The following is a 13,575-nucleotide window of genomic DNA, read 5'->3' on the forward strand; positions in this document are numbered from 1 at the left end:
AACGAATACGTCGTATAACTTCGTATAATGTATGCTATACGAAGTTATTACGATTTATACATCATATATTATGTTTATGTATATGGTTATACATATTTATATACATATATTTGTGCATGAAAAATTTTTTACCGGATCGTTTGACAGTTAATACATTTTATTTATATCAAATTGTGAAAACATCATTACCGCAGACATATGGATAACAAATACCTTAATTATACATAAAGTTATTTAAATGTATTACAATTTCAATTGTTGTAGAGATTAAAAGACAACATACAGCTACAGTAGTTGCTGTATTACATTATATGGAAAATAAAAATGGCAATATACTAAAATTAACTAAAAAAAATATTCTATCTTCGAAAATCATAATGACAGCACAGTTTTTACTTTGCATCAGTCCCGGAATTAAATCTTCGTTTTCATAATATTTGTATTATTTTAAATAATATAAAAAATAATATAGTAATATAGTAATAATAATAACATAATAAGATAATATTATTAATGCTATATTATTATTTATACAATAATAAATATACAATTAATAATATACAATTAATAATAATTATACAATAATAAATATAATAAATATAATAAATATAATAATATGTTAGAATAATATTATATTTTATAATATTAAAGAAAGCAGGTAGTAGGTTAGACTTCGCTGTGTTCCTTCACTCGCCAGTGTAAAATTATGTTTTCTCTCTTCATTTCTATCTCTTTTCTATCTTCATTTTCGTCTTCCCTTTGTTTCGTTTTCATACGTCAGTGTTTCGAAGAAATCAATCTGAATGAAATTAAACAATTATGTGTATAAATAAACACACACACACACACACACACACACACACACGCGCGCGCGCGCACAAAATCAATGATGAATTATAAAAAGGGAAACTAATATAATAATTTATCTTGAATGCATAAATTAATTACCAAGATATTATATTTCACGTAATATTATAGTTAAAATCAAAATAGAAATTATAGTCATATGACAAATAAAAATAAGTGACACATACATACATGTCAAATGAAATGCAAATATTAACGCAAATTAACATAATTAACATAATTAATAGTTAAATCCAATAAACGTTATTACAATTATATAATGAGCAAATATTAACACAATAATTTAAAATGATAAATAAACAAAAAATTGAAAATAATAAACTCTAATAATATTTTTTGATTATTATAACTAATCATCTAATATTTAGGTACCATAGTTTTACTAGCAAAATTGGATCGTGGATTATCACGTTTTCAAACGAAATGCAATATTTTTTAATTATTTTAATTTTAAAATCGTGACAATTTGGCAGCAAAAATGGAAGATCTTGGAATTTCTTGCATAAAAATTTTGACATTATCTTGAATTGGAAGAACTCTCAAATTTTGTTTAATTATTGATTCCATGCTTTTAAAAAACTGAAACGTTGAAGGATTGATATAAAATAATGTTTCTTCTGTGAAACATTTAATACGTGTAAATGCATCAAAAGTATGTGCTTTGATTCCGTGGCAGCAATACATTCGTGGCATCAAAATATAGAATAATATACAAGAATAATATACTAGAATAATATACAATTTAATAATTTATTTATATATTAAAAAATATAAAAAAAATTTATATAAAAAATATAAAAAATAAAAGCAAATTCATACTAATCTCACATAATATCAAATTATCAGACGGAGTCTTGTTGTCCTGTGTTTTTAACCTAAATTTTTTTTCTTTCTAGATCTCATGGAAAACGATATATTTTATAATTTTTTTTGAGTTTGTCTGCTACACATCCAGGCATGTAATTCTAATGTGTCAAGAAACAAATAGATTAAGTTATAATGATTACACAAGAAATTTTCGTTTTTATTTTATTAAAAGAATATATAATTCCACTGCAATCAACTTATCATCTCTCTTTCTTCTTAATCTAAATCTTGCCAATAAAATGAACAATCAACAAATGATCAATAAACAAACCACTTCCCGTACAGCACAGAAACTTGTAGCAATATTTCAATGTATCTGCATATTGCAATACAATGTTGCAGAAAAACATTGCGAAGATTTGTTTTTGCAATATTGCTTCAGCAATGTTGCAACAGTATTTTTAAAATATTTCTAGCAAAAGACACAAATTGACACAAGGTCATCCTGTCCTTGTTCAAAAATCAGTAAGAAACAAAGTCAAGAATGACTCTTGTCACTGTGTCGATTTGTGCCTCTGCTAGAAAGTTCACTTTGAGTGTTAAGACTTATATATATTGATTTGTATACAATCCAATAAAGTAAGGACCTGGACATAATGGAAGAATAGGAATTATCATGTTTACGGTACACTTAATCGGGTTTCGTAACATCTGTAGTTATGAAATTGACCAATCTCATAACTATATTTTTCTGAAAAATGGAATGACTGGTTAGTTTCTAATTACGAATATTATTAAACTTGATTAATGTCCATTTCTACCAATATAGATTAATTTTAATCTTAGTTTAACTTATCTTCGTCTTTTAGTTCTAAAGATTAAATAAAAAAGGAAGAAGAAGAATAAGTTGAATCGAGATTAAAATTAATTTATATTAATGAAAACGGATATAAGGTAAACGTAGTCAATGTCTATAATTTGTAGGAATTGTGCCTATAATTTATAAACATAAAACAATTAGTAAGAATTAAATATAATACACAATAGACACAATAATAAGATATAAGACATATAGGCCGTGTTCCGATATGCACAGCCAGTACTGAAAATTTATAGTTCACGTTACGTATGCTGTAAATTTTCAGTACTGACAGTGTATATCGGAACACGCCTATAAAATATAAAGATATATAATTAATTATGAGATCATATTTTATTCGAATTTATTGTATGTTGCAATAATGTTGTAATATTACAGTAATGTTGCTGCATTATTATAATATTTCTGCAATAATACTGCAAATATTCCTCCACTATGCGCAAAATCTAATATTGCATATATATTATGTTGTAATATTGCTGCAACATTACGTATCAATATTTTTAAAATAGACATTTTTATGTTGCTGCAATGTTGCTGCAATATTTCTGTGCTGTATGGATCACCTCTGATGGCTCTGATGCACACAAAACTCGCTTGAAACAGTAAATGTGTAACACATGTGTGTGGTACACTGATAGTACACGGGTATGCAATTTCCGCTTTTATTGAATTTAGCGGATCAATCACCGATCGTTTCCCTATGTTTCTATTCGTACTCTTATTATACATAAGGCTAGAGGCCTAGATAAATAGTGAGGCGATAGGTGAGAAAATGGTGTAATTGATTCGCTAAATCACGTAATTCAGCGCCATTTTCTTTCTTATTGTGGTAGCATTAGTAATATTAAGTCATCGATGAGCTATTAAAGAATCTCGATCCTGAGCAAATTTTTTTGTGACTATCAATAGGACCCGGGGAGCCTAGGGATAATTGAAGAACGTTACCGACAATTAATAAAAATTTATAATTATTAACATAAATTTCGATGATATGTTATTAAATTCGATTTTTTTATTAGCTGTATAAATAAGTATGCATATTTTTAATGATTAAAATATATTGCCGAAAAATTACAATTTTTCTTCTGCAATTATCTCTATTGATACTCGAATACGAGTATTGATAATTCCGTAAAATTAATTGTCCAATTGGACACTTTTTACAGCATATTAAATAAAGAAACATAGCTCATGTGACTTAAATTTGTTAAGAAGACATGCACTCCACACACAAACGTGATTTTTTAATAATAAAACGAAAAATAAAAATTCAAGAAAAGGAAAACTAAAAATTTCATGGTTACAATTACCTTGCGAAATATTTGATTAAGCTATTTGTTTATATCTCGTCGAGCTATCACAGATTTAAAAAAATCATTTCTACATCAATTTATTGCTGAGAAAATGTAAATTTAGCAAATTTTAATGCATGAAATCAGATACGTGCGACTCGTCGAATGGCCTGATCTTCCTCACTCGCGTCGACTTCCTCTCTGCCTGGTGCGCTGCCTCGCTCGTGTTCTTCAATTTTTCAATGATTTTAAACAAACTTTTTTGCCAGCAAAAGATTCAAGAATTTTTTAACAGCAAATTCAATTCTTGATAAATTGGTGTCAGTCGAAATTCTTAATTTTAAAAATTAGAGCCACAATGTATTTTTTTTTTTAATTGTTATCTTGATTCCTAATAATCGGAGGGTATCTTTTTGACTTTTAAATGTGTAGAAAAATGTCAGCTGTCGAATGCTTTACACGGCTATTTGATATAATGCATATTAACAGAATTATCTATTTTCTTATACAAAAAAAAGATATCTGCTTTTCAAAATCATTTTATAAAAGTTTAACTACAAAAAATCGTTTTGTTATTAAATGTACATGATAGTGCAATTTTTTAGGAAGAAAAATTATTCCTGTGCGACTGCTCAAAGATATAAGTAATTAAGTTTTTCGCAGGTTTTTAATGAACAAATGGCTTTTTGCAAAAACTAATGAACATTTCAAGCTCGTTCAGAACAAGATTTGTTCGTCATTATAAAAGCTACATTTTACAAAAATTTTGAAGCTTTGCGTTTAAATCTCAATGAATAAAGAGTGAGTGAAAAAAAATCTTTGGTTTTTATTTTTTGGTTTTTATTTTTTTTTCTACTTAACTAATAGATTGATTTTAATGTTATATATCTCATTTTGTAGATATTTTAAATATCTACATTTTTTGTCAAACTTTTTTATCAATATCTTTCGTTTTATAAGCAAAAAATGTGTTTTTGCAACTATTCGATTTTTTTTCGCATATTTTCGTCACAAGTCACGAGTCTCAAACATATGCATTTTTTTTCTGATGGTTTTTCGAAGATTTTTGTAAAGAGAAATGCTAGTTTGTAATTTTTTTTGATAAAATTCTACTTTTACTGAACTACATATTCTTGCTACTTGAGTTTATGAAGGAGGTATATAACGCGAATGAAAAATCGTAAATAATTAAATATCTCGTAAACTGTTGCGTTTTAACATTTATACTATTCTGAATTAATGGAAATAATGGAAGGTACACTACAATTTATTAAAACTTATATGTTATATAGAATGATTCTCGTCCTTTATCGATGCCGTAGGTCGCCGAGCGTCGAGATTATCGAGAAGGTTTTGATCGCTTGAAACAAGCGACTAGTGTGAGAAAGAGCACGCTGTCTCGTTCACTCTCAGCGTGTCGACGGCGAGACATGTATATGGACTCATACTTATATGTGTGTTACAGCGTCGCATCATGATAAATGGCTGAATTTACAGACATGGAAAAATGACGTTTTGATGACGAAATTTATTATTAAATTGCATGTCATTTCGTTATTATTTATTTAGTTGTGAAAATGTGACTTGTCTCATACTTATCGAAATCGTAATTATCGATGAAAACTAAAGTTATCTTGGAATTTTATATGTAAAAGCATATTTTAAACTCGTTTCAATAGCTGTGTGTTTCTGTTCGAATATAGGCTCATTTTATGTCCATTGACTGTCAAGGGGAGAAAAGGATTTCGACTACACAATCCCGAAAATGGAAATAACATCTTACTCGCTTGGGGCTTAACTGCCTAAAAGTTGCAGCCTAGTTATAGTAAGAAGATTGTTCTAAAATTATTCTCATACCCCACTGTCTTCATAGGTTAGAAATATTCCAAGTGGACACTGTCTACGCTGCAACTTCTAGGCGGTTAGGCCCTAAGCGGGTAGGATATGTTAATTTTTTTTTTTTAAGTACCAGTAAGCATTAGTTCTATAAATTCCATTGTCTACATGTCGTGTTACATAGTAATACTTTAGTCAATTTTAACGCTCAATATCTCTCTTCGCAGAGCAGTCCCAGACTTTTTTTTGCCAGATTCTTTCTTGTATGCAAAAATGCGAATGAGCCTAATTTCATCAAAATCGGAGCTGTTCTGAAGAATTATTTTGTCTCTGTTTCAGATTTCCTAATCACAGATTTCCTAATCCTCAATAATTGTTAACTTTAATGCTTAATATTTCTCAGGGTAGAGCGACAATTTTTTTTGTGCCAGATTCTTTCATTTCGCAAAAACGCGTCGAATAAGCCTAATTTCATTGATTTTTGAGGTAGCTAAATTGAATAATTATCAAGTTGATAACTAATGAAGTTAGGAAATCTGTCATAAAGACAAAATGAGGTATATCTATAATTGTACTGTTTTGACTTTCTATGCGAAGCGACTCTCACTCCCGACTCTCACCCTCCTCTCCTCTGCAAAAGGGCGCACAACTTCCATAATTGTTGTTGAAGTTAAAAAATCAATTATGTAGATCAGAACCTTCCAAATCGAGGGCCCTTAATCCTCTTGCCTCTTGTCCGCTCGTGTTTGTCCTCTACCATGAGTCCAATGTTTTTCGTGGCTGTGCACTGGCGCGGTGACGCGACGTTTCATTAAGGCACTATAAACATGAGATATTCGCATATCCGCCATTTTTACTTCTTTCTCCATTCCTTGCTTTGTTTCCTCTCCGCCGCTGAGTTGAGAAGATTATGGTCATTATGATTGTTATAGATTATAGTTTCTAAGCTGTTGGAAACAGCTGTTGGAAACTTGTAGCTTCGTATTTATGTATTTCCGCACTTCGAAATTTTACTATAAGACTAAAAGACGAAAAGAAGGATGTAAAAAAACTGAAATATTATATATTAACAAAGACAAAAAAATTTTATAAAATGCCTTGTTGCATTACGGTAAACTGTATCAATAGATTAGAAAAAGGTATTTATTTAATTTATTAATTATTTAAGTATTTAATTATTTAAGTTTCCTGAGGATAATATTCATCAACAACTTGCTGTATTGCTGTAAAATAAATACATAACTTGTGAATAAACATCACTACACTTCCCCTGATGAGAAATTTCAATCCTTTTCTTCAAATTGACATACATATTTGGCATCTTATCTAGAAATCTAAATGCCAGACATTCTTTAAGTCTGCACCAATATTACGATAAATATATATTTAACTGATTTTGAAAGCAAAAATGGAATGAAAAGAGCTACAAAATTTCAAGCAGCAAATACAAATCATAACCTGTAATGATTATAACTCACAATTCAGTGATAGAATGGGGATAGAGCAAGGAATAGGAAAAAGAATAAAAATGATGGACGCGAATATCTACGTTCTAATGCTCTAGTATCATTTCGTATAGCAGTCAGGCGCGGTTTCATTGAAAGATAAGTACGTATAACGAAAAAGAGATAAAAACAAAAAAGACCATATTTATGACTTATTTTATTTTCATTTGGGATCTCTATTAATCCTAAGAATTATATTTGCATACTTGCATATTTGCTTGCGACAGCTTTAAATGCGTGTGGCGAGAAGACTGAGGTAATGTTGGAGGGGATAAAATTGAGAGGGGCCTGCTCGTTGAAATCTTGGTAGGGACACGATCACGTGATCATTTGGAAGACTGATGTAGACAGTGGAGTGTATAGACTAGTGCTTTTTAATTGCAGTGTAAACGGTGTCCGCTTGGAATATTTCTAATCCATAGACAGTGGAGTGTGAGAACAGTTTTTTTTAGAGCGGTCTTTTTACTGTCTAGACTATAACTTCTAGGCAGTTAGGCCCCAAGCGGATGTTATTTTTTTTGTTCGGGGCGGTTATTTTTTTACGCTTCAATAAGCGCTAAAAGTCTATACACCCCACTGTCTACATGACAGATTTTCGAACCTCAACTGTAATTATAGAAATCATGCGCTCCTTTATAGGGAGGGAGGGAGGGGAGAGAGTCAGGAGTGGATTGCTTCGCGTAGTACACAGCGCTTACAAAGTGCTAAAAAAGCGCTTTTTTAGCACTTTGTAAGCGCTGTGTACTACTTGAGAGGGAAAGTGTTGTCTATTATGAACTGTTAAAACTAAACGAAACAATCACCGCCAAACGTTATCGACGAAAATTGGAGCGTTTGAATAATAATTTAATGCAAAAATGACTATCAATTGCATCAAATCATTGAAAGGTTCTTCTCCATGTTAATGCTCGGCCTCCCTGTTGCTATAGTCATGAAATAAAACTGATAGAACTTGAATGGGTGGTTTCCTCGTATCCAGCGTATTTTTGCTCTCCAGTATTGCGTTCCGGACTTGGTACTAAGCGATTATCATCTGTTTCGATTGATGCAACACGCTCTGGATGATATACATTGCCGTATAATTACGGCAAAATCGAAAATTGTTGAATAAATTGGCTTAAGAGACAGACATTTTTTCAGAATTCAAGCATCTGCCAGAAAAGTGGGAAAAAATCATATCTTCCGAAGATTAATACTTTGATTGAGGTATTCAAACATTTTGTTATTGAAATAAATGCTCGAAAGACACAAAAAAGTGGCTTTCAACACCAGTACAAGAAGTATTCATACAATATTCTGAATATTTTATTCACGTTTGTATATTCGACGTTTCTTTCACTGTGCCAGAATATTTATTGTAATACATTGGGAATATTTAGTACATTATTTGGGAATACGAATCGAACTTTCTATGAATATTTAGCTTTAGTTGGGAAGAAATGAAATTCCATTTTGACTCGATGTCAAAAAATTTTGATTTACACATCTCTATTATAAAGTGCTTTTCATTTGATGACACAAATGTCGTTCTATCTTTATTACTCATTAAATACAAAAAAGATAGAATGACGATTATGTTGGTTTGTGTCACTAAATGAAAAGCACCATTGTTGTCCTTTTTGTCTCAAGCTTATACTTGTTCTCAATAAAAATTTGAAAAAATGAAATAAAAAATGTTTTGATTTTTGTCATCGTTCATTATTGTCATTTAATTATTACTTTCATTTTCGATGTGCACACTCATATACGATTATCATTGCTGCCATTGCGTTGTTATTGCTTCTTCTATTGTTGCGAGATAAAACTCCAGCTCCGCATAAATAAATAAATGTAAATAACAATAAATGATTACAAGCGAATTTTTCTTGACGTTCATATATATTGTCATTATTTATTAAGTTCAAGAGAGGATAACTTACATTTGCATTGAGCTATGATACATACTATGTACATCATAATTCAGCAAGTCTTATTTCACGCAATTATCGTTTGACTTCACTACTGCGACCGGGAATAAAGATGGAGACATTGCTGTCTCCAATATAGAACTTACAAATCTTAAAGCTATATTATTAGTCTATTATTTTTAGGCTGCAGGATGAAAGTTGTTTTCTTATGAACAGAGTTTACTTTCCTTAATAATCAGCATTTTATAATTAAAATAAATATGAATAAAATACGATCTTTCGAGTGGAATTAATATAGCGGCAGCAGAAAGAGTATTAAACATTAATTAACTCTGCATGGTGCCGATGTAAACTAGCAAATTTCTTTTTACTTAACTATTAATGATATTTTCTGTCATCACTTATTAGATATTATTAATTTTTAAATATCATATCATTGATTAATAAATAATAATAACAAGGATATATTTATATATTATAATATAAAATTTAATCGTTTCACATTCTTCGTTTCGATTTAAATAAAATCGTGATGAAATAAAATATCATTTACAAAGATCATAATTCAAATTATCAATATTATTCTCAAATGTTCGCAGAATGTTGCGAGAAAAGATAATATGTTATATTTAAAAAATTCGCTAAATTATTCGAATCTTCATAGTTTAATACAATTTTCCAATTGTTAAAATTATTTTTCTAGCATTAATCAATGCCTGCTATATGAATAATACTCATTATTCATATAGTTATACTTGGTAATGTAGTATAGAATTGATAAATGTGACCAGATTCAAGATTGTAAAAAAAAATCGTGATCTCACTTGCTTGACTAGAATAGCAGCAACGCGAGCAAATGTAGGGCAACCTTTAATCCATGCAGCCTCTCCATCTCGAATATTGAATTTCGTGCAGGTATACAGCTACATGTAAAATATCTCAATCTCTATCGACTCATTACTATGTTTACGTATGCTAATGATATTACGCCTATAATCCGATCAAATGCGTTACTAAAAAATTCGCTCATTTCGGAACGACAAATTTCGTAAAAATTATGTCGAAGTGACTCCTTTTATCTTTATTCACGTAACAAAGTAATCATTTTTTTACGCAGAAAAAACTCTCGCTCTCACTCTCTCTTTTCTTCGCAATCTACTATGTTACAAAGTTCGGAAGTGAAATGTACAGACTCGTTTTACATTCTTATCTCTAAGGACAGCAAAAAATAGTTCATCACCGATAGTTCATCGTGGACCGAATTGTCAATTAACGATATTCATTCTTTGCGTTCATTCACGATTAATGATTGGAAGGTGAGAAGGGATGGAGTATAAAATATTTAACAATTTATAGAAAATCGACGAATATACCTCTTAATCTATTCTCTCTAAGTTCACTTTGGAAGGTGATCGTGCCATTATATTTCGAAGTCATTATAATGATTTAATGATACTTCAGGTCGAATGTTGTCTAAAATGCGTTTTCGATGGAAATGGTACTTTTCTGACTTGTCTTAATCAAATGCAAGATTTTTGATAGAGATCAATCATATTTAACGGAATTCATCAATTTGGCAATTCTTGATTCTAGAAGTTCTAAATATAAATTAAACTTATATTATATTAAAAAATTAAATGTAATTACAACACGATTATTTACTTAATTTAACTTTCAATTAGAATAAATGTATATTTAAAAAAAATAAAATTAAAGAACAGATTAATGGGAGCACGGCGCAGAAAGTAGAATTCAATTAATTTAACAAATATGAAATTAATAAATATAAATTAAATTTTAACATTACAAGAAATTCGATTGTTCATAATATTACAATTCGTATATTTTTTAATAAATATGATACTTGCAATGATATTTGCACAAGAATATTATAATCGAATTTTCAAGCTATCAGAGATCTCACTTTTTATAATCGCAATGTACAATATCCGAAATATTCTTAAAAAGGCTACATGATGAATTGTACCTACATTTATGTCTCCAGAGTGCGTTCATTCTGGTACGAGAGCCTTCCAATCGTGACGATTCGTGCCCATCATACACACTACTTTAGTGTCACATATAGTATTACTACTTACATATCCTTATCACTAATTCTTTGATTAATATTTAACCGTACATTAGTAGATCCTTTTCGTTTAATGCATTGAGATACAATGTGAATGTAACACAAAGTTTATGTAATTTTATGCTGAAAAAGATATCGGGCAATTCTATTTAACTTGATTAGTTCTAGTCGAGAACAAGAGCTCGGATCAAATGAGCACAGCTTGTATCTAGTTTGAGCTAATCCATCCTAGTCAATCAGCTTCCATTTTCATTTACCTCCGACTATACCACAGTATTTATATCTGAAATAAGAAGAAACTCGCAGAGAAAAAGAGACAAAACAAACTTCTGTCTCAGACTGTAAATCTATCTTCAATGCGCAATATTTCGAGTTTCACAATTATTTACAATTAATAATAAAACGTCAGGACTGTAAGATTCTGAAACTTGAAACATGATGTTGAAGATTGCAGAATAATGTACAAATTGTTCTCTTATCATAAGGAGATGGAGAGTGATTGACCTAATGACATCTCTTACATCATGATGGAATCAGAATTCTGATTCCACCATGTCTTACATGATTACAAAATAATCGATCTTTGACAAAACGCGTCTATTAGCATAATGTTGGTTGCAAATAGTTATTTATTTTTTATTATGTAAATATGGATAGTATAAGACATCCAATTCATCGTTTTGATTCATTATAATTAACATAATTGGAAAGAATTTAATAATGATGTCGTGTTTAGTGAATTTGCGAGACTCTTTCCAGAAGATACTGTAAAATTTATATATACAAAACACATGTTAGAAGAATTATGTTATACATGTTATATATGTTACAGAGTCGACATATAAAAAAAAGTAAAACCTGATTACTGTAACATATTTTTTGAAAAATAAATAATTACAGATTAAGACTAATATATTAAGGAGCTCTTTAACTCTTCAATTTTCGCTAAATTCAGTATATAAGTACAGTAAAATGAAATACATTTAACGATTCATAATTGAGAAATAATCCGTTTTTATATCCGTTTACTATGAAAAAAAAGATATAAAATTATGATTTTATTAAAAATTTCTATATTATAGAAACTTTCACGTATCTTCATATTCAAATGTATCTGATCAGAATATCAATGTTTCATAAACATTGCTGTTCATTTCATCAGAACGAGGTGCAACCTGATACTCAATTTCTAATTAAAAAATATAATATTAAAAACAATTCGTTAGAAAGAGATTAAAACAAAGTTTAGAATTAAAGAAAAGTTATTCTCCGATTTATACTGTAGAATGAAGTCTGTGTTTCATCAGTTGAGAAGAACTCGTGTTCAGACAAAAAATTTTAAAAATTTTACGCGTTTTATAAAATCAATCTGTCGTCGCTGTTGATCCTAGAATGGCGAGAGCTTCATGATGTCACTGTTGAGATCAGCAGATGGTGCATTATTGTCCAAGTCGAGAGGACTGCTGTCCGAGCCGAGCAATGAGGAGGGACCTATCGCTGATGACGTTGTCACCGCCGCGACGAATTCATCAAGGAAATCGAACGAGGCCACCGCCTCGCGCTCCTTGTCCCCGTAGCGTACGAAGAAGTCATCGCCACGGCCGATGATTGACGGCCGGGACGAGCCCCAGGTGGATGGCAGCCGGAGGACGCGGTGCGCCTGGGCCGCCGACGCTGAAGAAACCAAGGGCACACAGCAGCGGGTCAACAGATGCTGCTCTCAGACTTCACTCGATCGACTTGATTTTGCGCTTTTTCTCTTTCTCTCTCTCTTCTCTCTATACCGGTTCTAGCAGACACAGAGTAGCTCGGCTTAGCACTCTCTTTCATCACGTCTCCTTCTCTCACCCTCTCTCCCTATTCCTCTTTCGTTCTTTCTTTCTCTTTCCCTTTCCTTTCTCACATCTTCTCTATCTGTCCATACTGTCTCTCCGCTTTCCACTGTCGCTCCACCGCACCGGTTATACCTCTCTTTTTATTTCTTTTTGTGGAATTTAAGTATTTGGCGGGTGCACGACCGAGTGGATGATGTATAATGTACGTCGGACAAATTGTGTGGGAAAATTTTATTTGTTATAATTTGTTTTCATAAATTTTTCTGTTTATTCCGGGAACTTCTGATCTTAATTTCTATAAGTTTTAGATTACAGCAGACAAACTAAGGTAATCAAATTTTTTGGCAAATTAACAGTAATCTAAAGATACGTATTATTTTTGAGAAATAATAAATAGAAAACGATAAAAATTCTGACACATTTACACTCTTAATTTGTTTTTGAATTTATTTTTGAAATACGTTGCGTGTCATTTATCCGACGTACTTTGTATGATTATGATTCACTTGAGAATAATGATAAATTAATCAGAATATATATATATTCTGATTAAT

At 30.5% G+C, this 13,575-nt stretch overlaps 1 protein-coding gene across 1 annotated transcript in view; it reads right to left on the bottom strand.

Annotated features, from left to right (window-relative positions):
• Window positions 1-12,573: 12,573 nt before the first annotated feature.
• The window catches only part of LOC105617851, a 146,071-nt gene continuing 145,069 nt past the window's right edge, over window positions 12,574-13,575 (bottom strand). The window contains exon 13 of the mRNA XM_012199400.1: window positions 12,574-12,860. Within this exon, the coding sequence (XP_012054790.1) occupies window positions 12,574-12,860 (287 nt within the window). The remainder of the gene's footprint in view (window positions 12,861-13,575) is intronic.

Source organism: Atta cephalotes (genome assembly GCF_000143395.1).
Source record: "Atta cephalotes unplaced genomic scaffold scaffold00014, whole genome shotgun sequence".
Taxonomy (NCBI): Eukaryota; Metazoa; Arthropoda; class Insecta; order Hymenoptera; family Formicidae; genus Atta; species Atta cephalotes.